The sequence below is a fragment of the Narcine bancroftii genome, chromosome 3 (assembly GCF_036971445.1).
Source record: "Narcine bancroftii isolate sNarBan1 chromosome 3, sNarBan1.hap1, whole genome shotgun sequence".
Taxonomy (NCBI): Eukaryota; Metazoa; Chordata; class Chondrichthyes; order Torpediniformes; family Narcinidae; genus Narcine; species Narcine bancroftii.
Window position 1 is genome coordinate 26,584,535 of NC_091471.1, and position 22,751 is coordinate 26,607,285.

Consider the following 22,751-nt stretch of genomic DNA (forward strand, 5'->3'; position numbering starts at 1 on the left):
AATTAAATACAATAATTCTCTAAAAGCTTAATTAAAATGATTACCTATTTATGTTATACAGTACTAGCATAAGTATTTTTATTTTTAATAGTTGTGTAGTTTCATTTAACTAGATATCCTATATCCACAAATCACTTTGCATTATTAGTTGATTAAGTCAGAATATGGCATTATCATGCTTATAGAAGACTACAGCTCAGTACAGGCCCTTCAGCCCTTGATGTTGTACAGTCGCATTTATTCCTAAAGAAAGTACTAAACCCTCCCTACCCCATAACCCTCCACTTTTTCTCCACCCATGTGCCTGTCTAAGAGTCTTCTTAAATGCCCCAAATATTTCAGCCTCCACCACCATCCCTGGAAAGGCACTCCAGGCCCCCACAACTCTCTGCGTAAAAAACATTTACTTCTGATGTCTCCCCTGAACTGGTGTTTGTTATTCCTCCCCTGGGAAACAGGACTGGCTGTCCACCCTATCTATGCCTCTCATAATCTTGTAGACCACTATCAAGTCTCCTCTCTTCCTTCTATGCTCCAAATAAGACTGGTTTTTCAATCCAGATAATCCTGGTAAATCTCCTCTGCACCGTCTCCATAGCTTCCACATCCTTCCTACAATGAGGTGACCAGAACTGAACACAATACTCTGTGTGGTCTCACCAGAGATTTGTAGAATTGCAACATGACCTTTCTACTCCTGAACTCAATCCCCCTATTAATAAAGCCCAGCATCCCATATGACTTCTTAGCTATCCTATCAACCCGTGCAACGACTTTGAGGGATGTATGGATTTGAACCCAAGGTCCCCTGTCCATCCACACTCACAAGTAACCAACCATTAACCCTGTACTCATCCTTCTGGTTGGTCTTTCCAAAATGCATCGCTTCACACTCATCTGAATTGAGCTCCATCTGTCACATTTCTGCCCTAATGAAGGTGGTTGTAATAAATTTGTACTATGAGCTCCTGTTTTAGTAAAATGGGATTATCAATGTAAGGGATAGTATAGGCAGGAGGAACTGAATAGTCAGTTAACATTTCACACAAGCACCATCACAACACAAATCACAGCCCAGCAACAATTCGATACATTGGAAGAACTTGAGGGAAGGTTTGTCACATTCTGTTCCAGAATTCAATACATTTGCAAAGGCATTGTGATTTTGCAAAAGGAGAGCCATTCTGACTGCTGAAGAGAAAACAGCTTTTGGAATCAACTCTTGTGACCAACCATTTTTGTGGAATTCAGGTGAAAGTATACTCTGAATGACTGGATCTTTTTGATGAATTGATTTGTGCAAGAAGGGTCTTTTTGGGAAGCAAAGTGCTTCAATTTGAAGGTAACTAACAGTGGAGGTGACTTGGAGAGACTGATTAATTTTAAGTGTGACTAGCAGTGAAGTTACTTGGAGAAAGTGGTGCCAGAGTTTTGGAAGCTTCATGGAGGCTGCCCAATTCAAGTCTTGCCTACAAAAGAACCAGGAATGTTATGACCACAGCCCATGGGATGGCAATGCAAGAAGTTGTGTGTCTGTAGCAGCCACAACTCCAGTCTTCCCATCAGTTCAACATTAATTCTCAGCATAAAATTTCAAAGGCCTACACTTCAACAGTGAATTTGAAAGACTGATCTTTGAAATAACTTTCTAGATTTTGACCTAGAGTGTAATGGTTTGGGTATCTCACTCACTCACACACATGACAGCTGCCCGTAGCTGGGGATAGATTAAGTGTTAAGTATAGTTTAAGAGTTAAGACTACAGCTTAAGAGTAAGAAATAAAATTAGTGGTTTAAAATTAAACACTGTCTGGTTCATTTTCTATTGCTGCTCGTTGCACACAGATTCATAACAAAATTGGGAGCTCATCGTCTGAGATTTTTACCACATTTGGAGCTAATTGAAGCTTAACCAAATTGGGGAGCTTATATTGTATGTACTACAGAAGGCAGCACAGAATTTGGTGCTTTGTAATCGATAAAATTTCGATTGGGTGGTTAAATTCCTTTTTGCAAGCTAACTCAGAGGCTTGGGTATGGATATTGAATGATTTTTGGAGTCACCATTTCCTGAAGAGTTGCAGAAGGCAAAAAAAAAAAGGATTTGATGAATAGTGCTCAACAGTTGAGACTTGCTAAAGGAAAATTATCCCTGAGAAGGGTGGAGATAAAGGAAATATTTAGAAGAGGGAAAATTTGAAGAGGCTGAGTTAGAGAAATTTCCTGAGAGTAAATCCATTAAGCAGCAGCTGGTGTTGGAAAGGACTGAGGAGGCAGAGAAAAAAGAATGGAAATGGAGTTAGAGGAAAAAGAGAGACAAAGGACGAAGCAGAGCAGAGACAGAGGAGATTTCTACCTTCAAGTCCAAATGAGAAGTTTGTAGCCAGTAGAGGTGAGATTAGTTCCTCCATTTGATGAAAGTGAAATTGATAAATACTTTCAACATTTTGAAAAAGGTCACTGGAAGTTTAAAATGGCCACGAGATCAGGGGTCCCTCATGATACAAAGTATAATTAAAGGGAAAGCACAGCAGGTTTACTCAGCCCTTACTACAGAACAAGCTGGTAATTATAAGACAGTAAAAAAGCCATGCTTAAAGCTTACAATTGGTTCCTGAAGCTTACAGACAAAAATTCAGGACTTTGATTAAATCAATGAATCAATCTTGTATGGATTTTGCCAATGAAAAAGCTGTGTGCTTTGACCAATGGTGCACATCAAAAGAAATAAAGAATAATTAAAACAGATTAAGAAAACTGATGCTAGATGAAGAAATTAAAAGATTTGTTCCTGATTATATAAAACCATACAGATGAAAGAGAAGTAGGAACTTGGCAAGAATCTTGGCAAGATGAGTATGCTCTGACCCACAAGGTCAAGTTTATACCCAATAAAAACTTTCAAAAGGTTAATGTGGTTCATCCCAGTAAAATTGAAAATAAATCAGAAAAAAATGACAGAATTAAGGTCAAAGGGAAACAGGAAAGGGAAAACCTTTCAGGACCCCTTTGTTATCATTATATAAAACTTGGTCATGTGATGGCAAATTGTGACAAGTTGAAAAAGAAATAGGCAGCACCAGATGTCTGTATTCAAAAAGATGAGAGAACTGGAAACAAAATGTTTTGGATCTGCTGACAATATTAGGGATTCGTTTAAATATTTTGTGTCAAAGGGTTTAGTTTTGGTAAAGGAAAGGGCCCCACAAGTGCCGGTGAACATTCTTTGAGATACCGGGGCAGCCCAATCACTTGCGTTTGGCAGTGTTTGGAGTTTGGTGATGAGATTGCCATGGTGAAACAAATTTAATCCAAGGTTTGGGAGGTGAAACAGAGCCAGTATCTTTGCAGAGGATATTGCTGGTCAGAAATAATTAATGGGATTATTACTATCAGGATTCCAGTGAGTTCATTGATGGAGTTCCATTGATTTTGGGGAATGACTTGGCAGAAGGTTAAGTGGGTCCTGTGGTCAAATTGACAGAGAAGCTAGCTATTGATGAGGTTATAACAGCCTGCAAACTGAGTCATGACCCAGCTCACAAACAGCCAATGAAAGTGGCAATCATGAGGGCCATGCAGAGACCAAAGGCTGTCGTCCCATGTGACCTCCTGCACGGCGGGAAACGGAAGGAACGTCGGCCTGTCAGAGGCCAGCGCTACGATGGCATCACTCTGGTCTTCAGAGGCAGGAAGTGAATATAAACAGAGCAATAAATCAGTCTTCAACTTCGACTTGACTGTGTGTGTCATTCTTACACCACACTTCGCGTAGCACACATGCTCCAAGGTAAAGACAGATTTTGAAATCTATCTGGCCTGAGCAGTGACTCAGGCAATAGCAAAGAAACTTGATAAGGAAGGTAAAATTACTGATAAGGCAGAACAGTTTTTAGATTGTGTGGTTTTGTCAGAAACTTTTCTTGTAGACCGGGATATTAATGTTGAACCTGAAAGTAAGGAATTTTCTTTATCACTAAAGGAATTGATAGGAAAACAGGAAAGATATTGATCTTGCTGAGGTGAGAAATAAGGTTTTATATGAGGAGGAAATTCATAAAGTGCCAGTTGGTGTGCTTATGAAACAGTGGAGACCGAGGGATATATATATATATATATATATATATATCTGCTAATGAAGAGCCCACCTCACTGACAAAAGGCAAAGGAGGAAAAACCCAACACCCAACCCCAACCAACCAATTTTCCCTTGCAACCGCTGCAATCGTGTCTGCCTGTCCCGCATCGGACTGGTCAGCCACAAACGAGCCTGCAGCTGACGTGGACTTTTTACCCCCTCCATAAATCTTCGTCCGCGAAGCCAAGCCAAAGAAGAGTTCCTAAAAGCATATAGGAATGAATTTTTCAACAGCCCATAGCACACCCTTGGGTGGTCATTTTGGAATAAAGACTGTAGATAAATAACAAAACTAGTTTTAAGGAGGGACATTGTGACTTTTTGTAGGATATGGCACATTTGTCAGGTATTGGATAAACCTAATCAGGAACTGCCAAAGGCACCATTACAACTTTTACCTGTTTGTGGAGAACTCTTTTCTGGAGTTATTGTGGATTGTGTTGGTCTGTTGCCCAAGGCAAAAAATGGAAATTAGTACTTGTTAACTGTCATGTGTTCCGCTTCCAGGTTTCCAGAAGCTGTTCCCCTTAAGTACATAAAAGCTAAATCCATAACCAAAGTTTTGGTTAAAATTTTACACTGGTGCGATTACCTAAGGAAATTCAGTCGGATCAAGGAAATAATTTTATGTCAGGACTTTTCCAACAAATTATTTATATATTGGGAGTTAAACAAATTACATCATCTGCATATCATCTTGAAACTCAAGGAGACCTAGAGAGATTTCATTCAACACTCAAGACCATGATGAGGATTTATTGCTGTGATAATGAGAATGATTGGGGTGAGAGTGTCCATTTGTTTCTGTTTGCAGTAAGAGAGTCTGTACAGAAATCATTAGGCTTCAGTCCTTTTGGCTGGTGTTCAGACATCAAGTTAGAAGACCTTTAATGTTGTTGAAAGAACAATGGGTTAATGAGGATATGCAGTTAAATTTATTGGATTATGTTTGTAAATTCAAAGACCGATTGCAGAAAGTCTGGGAATTGGCTCAAGAGAATCTGAATGTGGCTCAAGGAAAGATGAAAATCTGATATGATAAGAAAGCTGGAGAGAGGAATTTTCAGAAGGGAGATAATTCTTTTCCAAATAAACTCTAATCCATTGAGGAGATTTTCAGGACCATATTAAATAGAATCAAAGATTAATGAAGTCAATTATGTAGTTAAAACTCCAGATCAGAGACACAAAACAAAATTGTCACATAAATTTGGGTGTTAGTAAGGAACGACCTTCCTCAGAGGTATTGGTTGTTGACAAGATTAAGGAATCGATGGATCATGAGACAGTACAAGCTGACTCTTGTGAGGGTCACTTTAAAAAAAGCATTGTTCTAGTTCGGCTGTCTAATTCAATCGTATTGCAGAATCTGGATGATAAGTTGGATCATCCCCAACCCCAGGAAAAGAAGCAATTGAAAAGCTACTTTTAAAATTTAAAAATTTGTTTCCAGATGTACCTCAAAGAATACCTCAAACAAGTCCTATAAAACAACACCCCTATTGAATAAATGATTGAAAAGAGTAAAATAATGCATCAGGAGGTGAAATACATATTGGAAAATGATATTATTAGACCTTCAAACCCAAATTGGAGTTTTCCTTGTGTTCTGGTACCTAAAACAGATTCTGTACTGATTACAGAAAGGTTAATGCAGTAACCAATACAAAAACTTATTCCATTCCTAGAATTGATGATTGTATTGATAAAATTAGAAAAGTTAAATCTCTTACTAAGTGGATCTGTTGAAGGGTTACTGGTGTGTGCCACTAACTGAAACAGGAAGGGATATTTCCACATTTGTGACACCATCAGGCTTGAACAAATATAATGTGCGACCTTTTGGCATGAAAAAATGCCACAGTGACATTCCAAAGGATGATAAGTTCTGTAATCCAAGGTTTAAAACATACAGGTGCTTATGTTGATAACTTGGTCACAAAAAGTGACACTTGGGAAGAACATATGATGGAATTGGAGAAAGAATAGGCAAGATTATCCAAAGCAAACTTAACTGTCAAATTAGCTAAAAGTGAATTTGGATATGCTACTGTGACACACTTAGGACATGTAGTTGGTCGGGGCAAAGTTGTGCCTATTCAAGTGAAAATGCAGGCCATTTCTGAATTCCTTACTCCCAATGGCAAGAAAGCAGTGAGAAGGTTTTTAGGAATGACAGAATATTATATATGGGTCACGTCTCCAGAATGGAGGACCATCGCCTTCCCAAGATCGTGTTATATGGCGAGCTCTCCACTGGCCACCGTGACAGAGGTGCACCAAAGAAAAGGTACAAGGACTGCCTAAAGAAATCTCTTGGTGCCTGCCACATTGACCACCGCCAGTGGGCTGATAACGCCTCAAACCGTGCATCTTGGCGCCTCACAGTTTGGCGGGCAGCAACCTCCTTTGAAGAAGACCGCAGAGCCCACCTCACTGACAAAAGGCAAAGGAGGAAAAACCCAACACCCAACCCCAACCAACCAATTTTCCCTTGCAACCGCTGCAATCGTGTCTGCCTGTCCCGCATCGGACTTGTCAGCCACAAACGAGCCTGCAGCTGACGTGGACTTTTTACCCCCTCCATAAATCTTCGTCCGCGAAGCCAAGCCAAAGAAAGATTATAGTAACAATAATGAAGGTATTATTTAATGTTGTAGATTGCAGTTAAAAATTTTGTCTTAAAGCTCAATTTTTTCTTGTTGAGGGGAGGTATTAAGAGCTCCTGTTTTAGTAAAATGGAATTGTCACGGTAAGGGATAGTACAGGTAAGAGGAACTGAACAGTCACAGTTAACATTTAACATAAGCACATCACAACATAAGTCACGGCCCAGTGACAATTCAATACATTGGAAGAGCTGAAGGAACGTTTGTCACAGTCTGTCCAGAATTCAATATATTTGCAAAGGCATTGTGATTTTACAAAGGGAGAACCTTTGCTGGAGAGAAAACAGCTTTTTGAACCAGCTCTCGTGGCCAGCCATTTTAGTGGAATTCAGAGAAAAGCATGATCTGTGAATGACTGGGCCTTTTTGGCAAATTGACCTGTGCCAGGAGAGTGTTTTTGGGAAGTAAAGTGCTTCATTTTGTTTGTGGCTAACAATGGAGGTCACTTGGAGAGACTGCTTCATTTTAAGTGTGACTAGCAGTCAAGTTACTTGGAGAGACTGGAGCCAGAGTCTTGGAAGCTTCATGGAAGCCACCCAGTTGCCTACAAAAGGATCAGGACTGTTATGACCACAGCTTGTGTGGATGGGCATTTCTTTAAAGGCAATGTAAGAATTAGTGAGTCTGGAGCAGCCACAATTCCACTCTTCCCATCAGTTCAACATTAATTCTGGGCATCAAGTTTCAAAGGCCTACACTTCAACACGGAATTTGAAAAACTGAACTTTGAAGTAACTTTCTAGATTTTGCTGGACTGTAATGGTTTGGGTATATAACACACACACACACACACACACATGGCTGGGGATAGATTTAGTGTTAAGACTAGTTTAAGAACTAAGACCATGACTTTAAGAAATAAAATTAATGTTTTAAAATTAAACATTGGCTAGTTCACTGTCTACTGCTGCTCATTACATGCAGTTCGTAACAGTTAAATAAAAATACAGAATTTTTTTTACTGCAGTGGGAAATTCCTTTAGGAATGAAGGAATTTCATGAGCTTATACACTTATACCCTTAATATCCTTCAGATGTTCACAATGTTTTAGTGCATTCTAGGAAACTCTGATGTCAGAAAAATACCATACCAGTCAACTGAAATCTTAATTGAAAAGGATATTCCTCAAATATCTTAGTTGCTATGAATTATCAAAATTAGACCATATATCAATAAAAAAAAACAAATGGAATCAGCATACTTGCTCTGCTATTCTTCTGATAATAGCTTTCAGGGCAGAATGGGACATAGAAATTAAAAATGGCAAGTCATCCTAATCCATGAGGTTTAGGATTAAGTAGTACATGTATTTGAATTAAGAGTCAAAAAAATCAGGTGAGGAAGAGAAACGAAGAAAATGACTGGATAGCAGGAAATTTTTAAAAATCAATGGAGAGATAAAGAAGAAAATCTGCTAATATTTACCTGGAAAGTAGTTTAAACATATGTGAACAATTGTTGCCCTGACCTTTGGAGTTTGCTAGGTACTGAACGTGAATCAGCAAGTTCTTTAAAGTAAGTGAAAGGTTGATGACGTGTACTGCTTATACAAGATAGATAGAGAGCACTTTAAAATCATCCAACTTGTAAACATTCAGAAGACATGATACAATTCTGCTATTTCAACTTTAATAGCATGTTATGAAAGTTATTTGCCCCGGAAAATGCAGCCCAATATTTAAAAGCGATATTCTCAATTTTGCATGAAGGCATGTACATTTTAATCATCATCTTTTCTCACAACCTGGTGCTTAACAGTACTGAAGAGCAGTGAAGAGTTTCAGTCACAAATCCACACAAATGGGTACAGAGGGATACACCAGAGGACCTCAGTAGGGACCATTTTCAAGGAGATGTTTAACTGTGCAGTTCCAATGGGGTCATCTGATTGCAGCGATTGTGGAAGTCAAGTCCAGGGTCTTTCTCAATTACTTCTGTCAGTGGCAAAGAGCCAATCCTTATCTCATCATGAGAATTCCATCAGTCTAGAGGTACAGTTGATGTGAACTTTATTGCATGAAAACGCCAAGAAAACGCACATAACAGCACCATACACTATGCATGGCATGCTTCAACATGACTGTAATTTTTGACTCTATCAAATAATAGATCATGGAGCAGCTTCCTTAAATTTGGCTGTACATTGAAATGACTTAGTTATTAGTCAATGATGCTCATCAACAGGCCCAAAAGAAATGCAATCCTAGTAAAGACTAGCATCAAAGAAGAATGCATCACAATCATTCACATGATGCTTGTGTTAACACATGCTTGGAGGACTCAAATAAATGAACTCATTTACCGAAGCAATTGAAAGATTGAGCCTTATGCTCAATATCCTCAGAACAGGTCCTCATCCTATCTGACCTGCACTACACGGTTCGACAATAGCAATTCACAGAGACCTGGAAAATGACAGCGAGATCTTGATGATGGCAGGTATCACTGATGAAACTTACCACTGCCTTCAAAGCACCAGCACAGCCTTTGACCAATTGAAAACCCGCTACTTGCTGTTCAAAACTACAGATTCAGAATAAAACCCATGGTCCATCAGGCAGGGATCTCTGCCTTCTAAACACTGCTGAGACCTAGTTTAGCTAAAGCAGATGTTATTTCTCGATCTAAAGACTTGGGAGCACAGCCAAATGAAAAGAAAGATGTTAGTATTTTCGCATCATCAAAACCCAAAGGGGGCCTACTTTGCCGCAGCCCCTTTTACAACTTGCAAGTAGTACCAGGAATTAACAGCCAATCCGCCTAAAAAGGATCTAGTATGACAAAAAAATCTTCTCAACACCAGCTTGAGATTACATCATCTCACGCCAGGGATAGACTGCCTCGACCCCTAAGTGTTTACAGATGCCGGCGTTGTAATCAGGCAAGCACAGAACAGGCAACTGCATTCTGGGATAGGAATGACCCAAGTTTTTGCGTGAATGAAGGAACATAGAAACATAGAAGATAGGAGCAGGAGTAGGTCATTCGACCCTTCGAGCCTGCTCCGCCATTCAACGAGATCATGGCTGATCTTAAAGTTCAGTACCCCGTCCCCGCCTTTTCTCCGTAACCTTTAATACCCTTATACTGAAGAAATAGATCTAATTCCCTCAAATATATTTAATGAACCTGCCTCTACTGCCCTCTGTAGCAATGAATTCCACAGATTCACCACCCTCTGGGTCAAGAAATTCCTCCTCATCTCGGTCCTAAATGGTTTGCCTATTATCCTCGAACCATGGCCCCGGGTTCTGGATTTTCCCATCATTGGAAACATCCCATCTGCATCCATTCTGTCCAGTCCTGCCAGAATTTTATAGGTCTCTATGAGATCCCCTCTCAATCTTCTAAACTCCAGTGAGTACAATCCCAATTTGCGCAATCTTTCCTCATAAGTCATTCCTGCCATTCCAGGTATCAGCCTGGTGAATCGCCTCTGCACTCCCTCCATTGCAAGAACATCCTTCCTTAGATAAGGTGACAAAAACTGCACACAGTACTCCAGGTGGGGTCTCACCAAGGCCCTGTACAGCTGCAGTAAGGTATCCTTGTTCCTATACTCAAACCCTCTTGATATGAAGGCCAACATACCATTTGCCTTTTTAACCGCCTGCTGTACCTGCATGCTCGCCTTCAGAGACTGGTGTACAAGTACCCATAGGTCTCTCTGCACTTCCCCATCTCTTAATCTATTGTCATTCAAATAGTAATCTGCCCTCCGGTTTGTATTACCAAAGTGGATAACCTCATATTTATCCACATTGTAGTGCATTTGCCATGTATCTGCCCAGTCCCTCAATTTATCCAAAGCACAATGGAGCTTCCTGACCCCCCTCTTCTGTGAACACAACCCCTCCTAGCTTAGTGTCATCTGCAAATTTGGAGATATTACATCCAATCCCCTCATCCAGATCATTAATGTAAATTGTGAACAGCTAGGGTCCCAGTACATGAAGGAAGATTAAATGATGGTGTACACTTTGCCGTGGAAAGTCGTAGCAGGAGAGAGAGAAAATAATTAGCAATAAATAGCAATAGTGGAGAATTTTTACAGTGTGGGAAAGTTGGTAATGCTTTAGATATAATTTATAAAGACAGAAGAAAAACCGATGGCGGACCTGTCTTCCCAGAATGCCGTGCGGCAGAGAAATCCCTCCATGAGTGTTCCATGCATACAGTCACACAGAATTCTGGGAGGGTAGGTTCGCTATCGCTTTTTCCCTACGGTCTTTATAAATTGTGCGTGATAGCGCTACCAACTTTCCCATGCTGTTTAAAAATTGTCCACTATTGTTATTTATTGCTGGCACTTCCCCACGTCCCTTATAAAGGTTTATATAGGTTGGCACAACAACAAGAGGCTGAATGGTTCATACTGTGCTGTACATCAAGCTTAATTATGTTATAATTAGGCGTGATTAACTTTGTTCAAATGCAAGACAATACATTGATCACGATTTAGGGCAGGTCCACCATTGCTTGATGCGTAATGATGTCACGGGTAGAAGGTCGAACAGTCCTAACCCCAGGGATGGCCCCTTGCAAGTGTGAATGTGTGCAGTGTCCTAGTTAAGAATGGTCAAGTGTGAACAGCAAAAATGCCATTCCTATCCCAGGACACTGAACGGCTGATTTAGTGGGATGCAAGTGTAAAAGGGGCTTCTGATACAAAGACTCAATGCCTCCAATAAGGCTTTCCTAACAAGGGCCATTTCCCCAATAATTTAGGGCTCTTAAAAAAATCTCCATTAATATCAGATGTTGGATATAAATTATTGCAACCAAAAATAGTGAATGGTAACATCAAAAACAACACAGTGCTGGAATCCACAAATATGACAATGGCAAACATAATCACAGTCTCAGACCCATAGTCTCTGATTACTATCAGTTTCAGATATAGGCGTGGATGGTGATGAAAACTGGTTCAATTTCCTTTCAATATACATCTGCATTTTAAAAACACAGATTTCTTTGAGCTTTTTAGTAAAATTGTCTGCATGTAATGCAGAATTCCACATAAATGACTTCTGCTCAGTAAGAAAATGAAAAGACTGAGCCAGAGAAAAACATAACTCATAAGAAAGAACAGTTCCAGAAAATGAAGAACACCAAAAATAATTAAATTTCTGCTAATGGAAAAATCAAAATACAACATCACCTATTCTTACAAACCTTATTCCAGGTAGGTAAATTGAATGCTAACTCAAATTCCTTTGACAAAAGAGTGGACATGAACTTACCCGATCAATGGCTTTTCCTACTCGTGAAACACTGCAGTGAATGTCCTTGTGGTCGGAGGCCAGTTTTTGAACTGTGTCCTTTATTCTTTTGCAACACTGAGACAAAACAAGCGACAAGGTCCCTGACAACTCAACATCTTGACCTAATGCCAATTAGAAAAGGAAAAAGATATATTTTAATTTTTATAAACTGGTAAATTCATTCCATAATCCCTATATTGGTAATTTAGCAATATTCTAAACATGCATTGTATGTTTTTGTCCTCTAATAACTTCAGTGAACTATTAATCAACAGTTCAACCTGGTGCAAGTTATGGTTTAACAGCACCCTGGTAAGTCCAAACTAACTGACTCAATGTGCGTCACTTTAGATTTTTTTTTAATTTCAATTCAAAGAATATGAATATTGGAAACAAAATTATTATTTGTAGGCTTTAAACTTCTGATTCAATCCGAAATTTAAGGTAATTCGTATACATAGCACAAGCAATTTTGTTTTTAAAGCTGTGAATAGTTATTTAGAACACAATGCTTGAAAAGGCAACATAAGAACATAAGAAATAGGAGCAGGAGTTGGACATCTGGCCAGTCAAGTCTGCTCTGCCATTCAATATGATCACAGCTGATCTGGCTGTGAACTCAGCTTTCTTGATTACCTGTTGCATTGAAACCAATCTTTTACAATTCATGCACAAGTACTCCCTGGCCCTCTGTACAACAGCATTCTGCAACTTTTCATTATTTACAGTAAATAATATGGTGATCTCCTATTTTTTTCTTCTCGAGTGGATGACCATGCATTTACCAACATTGTACTCTATATCTGCCAGATCTTTTCCTCAAAAGATTTAATTCCCTTTACTCTGCAAAAATCCCTGTCTTAAATATATTTAATGAGGCAATCTCAACTACTTCCTTGGGCAGAGAATCCTACAGATTAACTACTCTGGGAAATACAGTTTCGCCTCATCTCGGTTCTTAATCTACTTCCCAAATATTGAGGCTATATCCCCTAATTCTAGTGTCACCTATCAGTGGAAACAACTTTCCTGCCTCTATCTTATTGATCCCTTTCACAATTTTAAATGTTTCTCGAAGGTCCCTTCTCATTCTTCTGAATTGCAGCGCATACAATACCAGAAGACTTGATCTCTCTTTGTAGGCCAACCCACGCATCTCTGGATTCATCCTGGTAAACCTCCTTTACACCACCTCCAAAGCCAGTATACATCTTTTCTCAAATAAAGAAACCAGAACTGTACACAGTACTCCAGATGTAGCCTTATCAGTAGCTTGTACAGTTGAAGAACCTCCCTGCTATTAAACTCAATATCTCTAGCAATGAAGGCAAACATTCCATTTGCTTTCTTGGTTACCTGTTGCATATGAAACCAATCTTTTACAATTCATGCAGAAGTACTCCCTGACCCTCTGTACAACAGCATTCTGCAACCTTTCACTATTACAGTATATAATATGGTGATCTATTTTTTTTCTTCTCAAGTGGATGACCGTGCATTTACCAACATTGTACTCCATATCTGCCAGATCTTTGCCCATTCTATATTTCCTTGCAGACTCTAAATCCTTGCACAATTTGATGCTCAACTCAGTGTACTGTTATCCTGCTCTCAGTCCCCTCTTCTACTTGTTAATGTATATCATGAACAGTTGAAGGCCTAGCACAAACCCCTGCAGCACTCCACTCACCATTAGTTGCGAACCAGACAAATCCCCATTTATCCTAACTCACTGCTTTCCATTGGTTAAGCACTCCTCTATGCATTCAAATATAACCATATGATAGAGGTGCATGGAGCTAGAGGTAAAGTACTTTATGAGGCTCCTTATCGAATGTCTTCAGGAAATGCAAGTATACAACATTGACCTGTTCTCCTTTATCAACTCTGTTCATTATTGTCAAGTAGAACTTGGATTCACCAACAAGGCAAAAAGTATAACTTGCAAAAAAACCTGAAGGTGATAGGGCCCTAGTATCCTGCTTTCCTGGTTGTCTAATAATACATTCAATAGGAAACATATTGCCCTTGCAATAGGACAGTACAGCATAATAAACTACAAAAATATTGATATTAAATAAAGTAAATTAGGATGATAGATTGAATGGATTGGTTGGCATTTCTTTGAGCAAAGACGACAGGAAAGTGATCCAAGGTGTCTGAAATGTTAAAGCAAAATTAATTTACCCATTAAGGGCTTGGATTACAGATACATGAGTCAAAGAAACCCATTCCTAAATTTCTTATAAATGCAAAGGAAAAATGGCTAACCACTCTCTTTTTGCTAGATACAGGTTTTGCTTGATAAGGACAATGTGAATGCTTTTTGCCACTTTATCAGCCCAAGCCAGAATGTTGTGCAGGTCTTGCTAAAATCACAAGAAAACTGAAAACAAACTTTAAAAAAATTCAAATGTTAGCTTTTAATAGAAACATAATACAGAAATAGCAATTAAAATGCATCCAAACAAGGAAAATTATGATATTGGGTACTCTCGGGGTAATTTCTCTGTAGAAAACAAGGGTGCAGAAAAACTAATTTTTTTTCACTGATACTCAAGTTTTCTTGCTTCAAGTCAACGCACAAGGCTTCTCTCTAACCAACTACCTGATTGAGATCATAGGTTTGTTATGAAAAGTACATGTACTCAGATAGCCAATGAACAGCACAGTTCCACCAGCTCATATTCAAAATGGTAATTATTTACAGTTTTCAATGTCAGGTTAAAAGTTGCTGATAACAGCACCTCGAGGTCTTATTTCTCTTAAGAGGTACCAATTGTTTTTACCCATTGGTTTCCAACATACTAAAGTACTATGAAGCAAAGACAAATTCAAATAAATAACATTAATCAACAAGATTTGAGCAATAGATTTTGGATTAAATGACAGAAGAAATCAAGCAATGCAGATCTCCACTGCCAACAACAGATAACAGATTTGAAATCTAACAAATTGGTAAAGATTATGAAATCAGCAGTTTCTAACAACATTTCCAGGCACTTCCAAGACTGGCAGACAAAACTCTCCTTGCATATTGAAGATCACTCTCAATTGCAATGGTGAAGACTGCAGCTTTTGTCATAATGCATTATAGTTTAACTTGTCTTGCAGCGGGACGTCACATGATGCCATAGGATCAACATGTAGGCTCCCGACTCCCTTAGTTGATTCATAAAAAAGTGCTAATTTAAAAATGTTTTAAAGTTATTAACATTTAAAAAAATATTTTTAAATACTTTTACTTTTCATTTACAATTATTCTTTTAAAAAAAAGAGAAATCACTTACAGCTGCGACTGGAGGCAGACAAGAAGAAGAAAAGAGACTTGAGACTTACCTCCCTCAACATCGAAGCATGGACCTGGCACTCGGGCTCCTCACACCCCACCCCCCCGATCAAATGAGTCTTTTGAAGGGCCCTCTACTGGCATCTCCCATCCACCACAACAGAGATGGCATTGGAGAGGAACCCGGAACTGAATCGCGACTGCGCGAGAAATCGCAAATGCGAGATGTGGGTATGCACAAAGCATCACCGAAAGTAGGACACCAGAGTGTTGAGAAGTTGGGAACTTCTACCTCAGCTCCCGATGATGAAGACTCAGGCTCCAGAGGAGGATCGGTGGCTAAAGATGAGGAGAAAGAACAACAACAAGAGGAGGCAATTGAAGAAATTAAATTATTTCACAACCTAAAGTAGAAGAGTTAACCACAATGTTAATGCATCAGTTTAAAGTAATGATGGGGGAAATGAAAGAAGGATTGAAGAGATTTGTAGTGATAGAGTGCTACCTCAAGGAAGTCTGGACTGTGTAGCATCTAGGGAATGTTGCATCTTGGGAATGCTCTTTCAACTTGAGTAGATTCAAGATGGATGCCTCCACATGAGGTCTAGCATGTGCATGTTCTGTCCTTAGTGCCGTTTGCTTAGTTAATAAATCTAGTTTTTTTTTTAAATCCAATTTTCTAATAAAAGAAACATCACATGATACCAAGAGTGAAAGAACCAGCCTAGACAGGAGTGAAAGGAAAAAAGAAACAGTGTGTATAGTAACAGTCAATATCAGCAGTGAAAATATGGAGAGTTTAAAACATTGTAAAACACTGTAAATTGGACTGGAAATATCAGCCACAAGTGTTTAAGCAAAGGTTTATCTGCAAGCCATTGGAATTAGTAGGGAACCAGACACACAGAAGATTGCACTGGTGGGATCTCGAGATTTTCAACACATTTGTTTTTGCTGAGGTAGAAGGCCAGAGCAAATTTGATATAGTTATTGAGATGTTTGATGAACATTGTTCACTAAAGAAAAATGAAACCTTCAAGAGTTACATATTTCGCCCGTGCAAGCAAATGCAGGGAGAAAGCTTTGATACTTTCTTAAATGACTTAAAATTAAAAGCAAGAATATGCAATTTTCATTTGCTGAAAGATTCAATGATCCATCATCAAATTGTGTTCGGGATTAATGACAAGTGAGAGAGAGGTTACTGCGAGAAACAGAACTTGCCTTAGCTGGAGTTGTGAAGATATGCCACGCCAGTGAAATAGCTCTGCAGCACGTGTAAAAGTTCGGTGATAGTGTAAAAGCCAGTGAAAATGAAGGCATAGTCGTAGACAAACAAACAAAAAAATGAGATACAGGAACCAACAAAAAGATGGAGAGACATTCAAGTGTAAATGATGCGGCACTAAACATGCACCAAAGCAATGTCCATCTTATGGAAAAGTCTGTAACAAGAGTAAAGGGCAGAATCACAATGTAAAGCAATGGTTTTCCAAAGGGAAACTAAATAGAAATAAAAGTGTACACACTACAGAATACACTCACTGTATGCACTATAGAAGAAACTCCTCTCAGCAATACACTTTTTGTGGGCCTGGTGGTGCAGGAAGTGAACAGTGTCGAGCAGGATAAATGGACTGGGTCCTTGCATACAAATGGGACAAATATTCCTTTTATGTTAGACACAGGGGCAAAGGTCAATTTGATCTTTGAGTGCGACATCAGGGCAACGAATACAAAGCCACATATTCATGCAAATCCTGGACTGCTCAGAGTATCGACATAAAAGGTACATGTAAACTCAAAGTTCACAGTAGAACCAGGTGGACAATATTCACTGCTTGGTGACAAAGCATGTGAAAACTTGAACCTAGTCAAGAGGGTGTATCATATTAACAGTGGCCATGCGTAAAGGAAATACTGGATCAATTTCCTGAGATCTTCAAGGGGTTTGGAGTTCTACCATTCACCTATAAAAAACAGTTAAAAGAGGACACACAGCCTCAAGGCAGGTTCCAGCACTACTAAAAGAAAAGCTCAAGCAGGAACTCAACCAAATGACAACACTAGGGATCACAAAGAAAGTGGAGGAGCCCACAGAATGGTTGAATTCAAAAGTGTGTGTCAAAAGGAAGAACAGCGACCTACATGTGTGCATGTACCCAAAAGACTTGAATGCCAATATAAAGAGGGAACATTATCAGATTCCAACCAGAGACGAAATTAAAAGTGAGATGACCAGTACAAAGTTTTTCACTAAATTGGATGCATCCCAGGGCTTCTGGCAAATAAAACTGCATGACGATAGCACAAAATATATTTAATACACCGTGTGGCCAATAGTCCTATCTGAGCATGCCTTTTGGAATTTCTTCAGCTCCTGAAGTGTTCCACAGGACAATAGAGCACATCATAGAAGGCATAAATAGGGTACATGGATGACATGATCCTATGGGGATCCACACAAAAACACAATAAAAAGTTCAAAGTGCTACAACACATCCAAAAGAATGGATTAAAGTTAAGCAGAGAAAAATGTGAAGGAAATCATCTTTTTGTGAGATAAACTGTCACAGGCAGGTGTAGAGCCAGCAATTTTTGAGATGCCCAGATCCACTGACAAAAAAGGAATATTGAGAGTGCTGGGAATGATCAATTTAATTGGTAAATTCTTCCCAAACCTGTCTTCAAAAACAATGTACCTAAGGAAGTTGTTACAGGACAAATGTGAATTAAAGTGGACAGATAATCATGAGGAAGAATGGGGACGACTGAAGACCATTCTAACTACTGAACCAGTACTTTTGACGTTGACGCATCCAAAAAGACAAAAATATCTACGGGCTCTTCAAAAGATGGAATAGGTGGCGTACTACTTCAGGAGAAGATTGGAGGCCAGTAGTATACGCATCAAGAATGATAACAACATCTGATATGCACAGATCGAGAAAGAATGTCTAGGTCTGCTCTATGGGCTCGAAAAATTCCAGTTATGTGTATGGTCTACCAACATTCGTAGCAGAGACAGACCACAAGACATTAATAGCGATAATCAAGAAAAATCTCAGGGAATGTCACAGAAAATCCAAAGACTGATGATGAAGCTACAACATTATGACTTTGAATTGGTGCACACACCAGGGAAACTTATTGTGTTAGCTGATGAGTTATCTTGGGCAATGACACAGAGTGAAGCATACAATGAGAGTTCATATAGACAAATGTGAATCTCCACGTGAATCTGATCACTGAATCCCTTCCCGTATCTGACATGAAATCCAAGCAGATCACAGTTGAAACAGAAAAGGACGGTTCTACAGAAGGTCATCAAGAATCTGAATGAATAATGACCTAGAGGTGAATGTCAGCCATACTACAACATCAGAGCTGAGTGTTGTCAATGGGCTACTACTCAGACAGAGCAGAATTATCATTACTCAATCAATGAGAAAAGAGATGCTGAAAAGAGTCCATGAGGGGTACCTTGGAATTAAAAAATGCAAGAGGAGGGCCAGAACTGCTGTTTATTGGCCAGGAATAAAAGCTAACATTGACAGGATACTTTCAAGCTGTGAAACTTGTTTGAAACATCAGGCATAGCAGACAAAGTGATAGTGGGAAGGGAAGGTTGAGAATCACTGCTCTAGACCCAATTGTTACTGAATTATTTTGCTTCAGAAACATTGTCATTGGCCCATTTCCTTTGGAGTTATGAAACCATGCACATAACGAGTCAATTAGGAACAATTAAAACAGATGTTTTCAAACTTTTGCTTTCTACCCACATCTCTTCTCTCTCTCTCTTTGGCTTGGCTTCGCAGACGAAGATTTATGGAGGGGTAAATCCCTTACTAATTACAGAACACCTATGACATGGGGAATGCATGAGGTATATGAGTAGAAAGAAAAAGGTTGAGGACCACTGCACTAGACAGTGGCTCAGATCCATATCTAGCTCTATTGAGGTACAGATCTTTCCCACCTGAACATGTCATGTCACCCACTGAACTTCCGATGGGACCTAGACTACACACCACGCTTCCCTATTCTGCAGGCCCAAGCAGAAAACAAAAGCATCTACAAGATAGACAAAAGGCAAACTATGACAAGTCAGCAAGAAGCTTAGGGCCACTGGCACAACATGTCATAGTAAGACTCAGAGATTCGAACACTTGGCACAAAAAGACTACTGTTCTGGGAGAAGTAAATCCAAGATCCTACACTGTCAGAACAGAGGAAGGTCAAATACTAAGCAGAAACAGATAAATGCAGAGGATTCAGCCTGCACAGAAACAGAGGAAGCGCCAACCCGTGCTAGATAATAGTGGACCTGCAGAGTGGACACAAGTACCTGCAGAGCCGATACAAACATCTGACAGACTGAATCTATAAAAGAAAAAGAATTGCAAACAAAAATTTGTGCTGCTGATGTTCACGTTACATTTATGTCGAACTTTAAATTGAAAGAATATTGTATTAATGTATTATGTTTGATTAAACATCAGGGAAAGATGTAGTGATCGAGTGCTACCACCTGGAGACGGAGACAGTGTGTAGCATCTGGGGAATGTTGCATCTTGGGAAGATTAAAGTTGGATGCCTCCACATGGGTCTGGGATGTGTATGTTCTGTCCTTAGTATGGTTTGCTTACTTAATAAATCTCATTGTTTTAAAAGGTTTCTTTATTGTAATAAAAACCAATACAGGATCTGAAATGAAAGAAAGAAAGGAGGAAACTAATAAAGGCCTAGTGCTGAGAATAAAATGAAAGAGGTTGGTGAAAATGGATGAAAAAAATTACAAGTGCACAGGATGATATGCAAGATGTTGAAAACGGCGTATCTACTGTGGACAATATAACTACTAGTTTAATCTCAGTGAAGCAAAAGCTTTTAGACAAAGTGGCTGTAATGGAGAATTTCAGCAGAAAATATTAAAATAGTAGGCCTTCTGGAAGGAAAAAAAGGTCTTGATGGAATTAGTTTCTTTCAAGATTGGATTCCTAAAGTTTTGGGAGAGCAAACTTTCTAAACTCCAATTGAAATTGAAAGAGCTCATAGGGCTTTGAGACCAAAGACTCTTCCTAATTAAAAACCGTATTCTATATTAATTACATTTTTACATTATCAAGACAGGGAGAAGATTTTAAGTCTTGCTGTGAAAGGAGTGAGGAAACGGCAACAGGAAGGAGATAGAATTTTATTCTACCTGATCTCAGTGAAGATTTGTTGAGGAAAAGCAAAGAATTTAACCTAGTTAAAAACTATAAATTTGTTCTTCATTATCCTGTAACTTTGAATATTTTTGTACCTGGAGACCAAAATAGATTCTTCACCAACTTTGCTCAAATAGAAGAATTTGCTTGTAGCCTCCCTTGAGCATAGCCTCAAGAGGACATTGTATCTTTGATGGGATGAATTACCTCCATTTGCTTTTCTCATTTTATTATTATTGGAAGTGGGTAAGTCTGTGAGATGAAAGAAATTGAATAACGATCATTCTTTTTCTCTACTTTCTTCTCTTTTGATTTCCAGAATGCTGTTTTAATTGTGGTAAACAAATTAAATATATTTTTTTGCATGTACCAAAAGAGTTGGGAAGAATGGAGGGGGGGGGGGGGGTGGTGGAGGTGCTGATTGCTGCGGGATTATGTGTTTTTATGACTTTTGTCCACAATGTGTTAAATGGAGGGAGGTAGTGTTTTACTTTTAAAGAACATTTATGGGAAAGGTTTATTTTTCTTATATATTTACATAGATATGGGATTCTATATTATTTTCATCTTTATTTGTATTTTTTTATTGCTGGAGGAGATGAGTACTGACACATGAAATATTACTTACTGGAATTAGAGGAGATTTGTGGGGCTATGAGCAAGTTATTGAAGTTAATACATTTTAATGTAAATTGGAAAATAATTTTAACATATTAAGAAAATAGAAGCCGATGTGGCCAATCCATTGAACTGAAAAAGAACATTTGAAATTAAAAAAGGGACTGGGTTGGGCATGTATTTAATTCAAAGGCAAGAGGTGTAGCAATTTTGATTAAAGAAAGAATCTCAATTAAAATTCAAAGTGTTGTGACACATCCTGTTGGTATACAGGATGCTTTCTGAATTGTGGACAATAATTCATTCAAGAAACATTTTTTTAATCTATCAGAGGCACATGACAAGGTTTTAATAGGCAGGGAGTTTAATTTTTGTTCAGATCCATTGTTAGATAGATCTATTCAAGTAACGATGAAAACAAAAGCAGCTAAAGCTACATTGGCTTTGATGAAAAATTTGAATTTAATAGATGTATAGAGAAGGATTCAGCCAAGAAAGATTATTTATTTTAATTGATTAGGTATGATTCTTGCTCTAGAATTGATTTATTGATTGGCACAAAGCAAACTAGGATTTTTGAAGCTGATTATAAAGTGAGGATTTTATTCAACCAATCATCTTTGTTAACGATAGAAATTCCGGATAAGGAAAAGATGATATATAGATAGATTAAATTCTTTGTTATTGGAAAGATATTGATGAGTTTGTTCAAACACAAATTTGGATATTTTGTGATACAAATTTGAATTTGGTAAATGATAAAGTTTATTATATGGGATTCTTTAAAAAGCATACTTAAGAGATCAAAATACAAGCTTTACTTCCAAAATTAAAAAGATGAGAGAGATTGATCTTCAAAAGTCTAGTTCTGAAGATAAACATAGTCAATTAATTAATAAAAAAAACTTCAGTATAAAACATTGCAAACTTATAGAATTGAGAAAGTAATTATAAGAAACAAAGATATTCCAAATTAGGTGAGAGATCATAAAGTATTAGCTTGGCAATTAAAGGTGGAACAAACTTCGAGAACAATCAATGAAATTAAAAATGATAATACTTACAAGTCTCAAGAAATAAATTAATAATTTAAAATTTTTATTTGAAATTATATAGTTCAAAATATTTAAAAAATAAAAGAGTTATTTATCATAGATAGCATTGTCTAGATTAAGGTGGGAGAGCAAACTGAATTAAATGTTCCCTTTACCGAGCTAGAGGTGAGGGAAGCCATCGGTTCATTGCAAAGTACCAAATCCCCAGGAGAAGATGGATTTCTGTTTGAATTTTATAAAGAATTTAAAGATATGTTAATTCCTATATTTATCCAAGTATTAGATAAGGACTTGGAAATAATTTTTGATGGCAATATACAGTGATTCCTTAACAAGATAGAGATCCTTTAAAATCTTCATCCTATAGATCTATTTCACTAGTAATTGCAGATTATAAAATTGTTGCAAAAATTTTGGCAAATAGAATGAATAAATTGTTGCCTCAATTAATAAGTAAAAAATGTAGCTACATTACGGACTATAATTCATTAAGCTGTTACA

At 38.2% G+C, this 22,751-nt stretch overlaps 1 protein-coding gene across 4 annotated transcripts in view; it reads right to left on the minus strand.

The window, feature by feature from the left end:
- The window catches only part of LOC138757029 (E3 ubiquitin-protein ligase RMND5A), a 133,616-nt gene that overhangs the window by 40,663 nt on the left and 70,202 nt on the right, over positions 1 to 22,751 (minus strand). For 3 of the 4 annotated variants that reach the window (XM_069923646.1, XM_069923647.1, XM_069923645.1), the window contains exon 2: positions 12,052 to 12,194. The exons of the other annotated variant lie outside the window; for it this stretch is intronic. In XM_069923646.1, the coding sequence (XP_069779747.1) occupies positions 12,052 to 12,194 (143 nt within the window). The remainder of the gene's footprint in view (positions 1 to 12,051; positions 12,195 to 22,751) is intronic. 4 annotated transcript variants of the gene reach the window in all.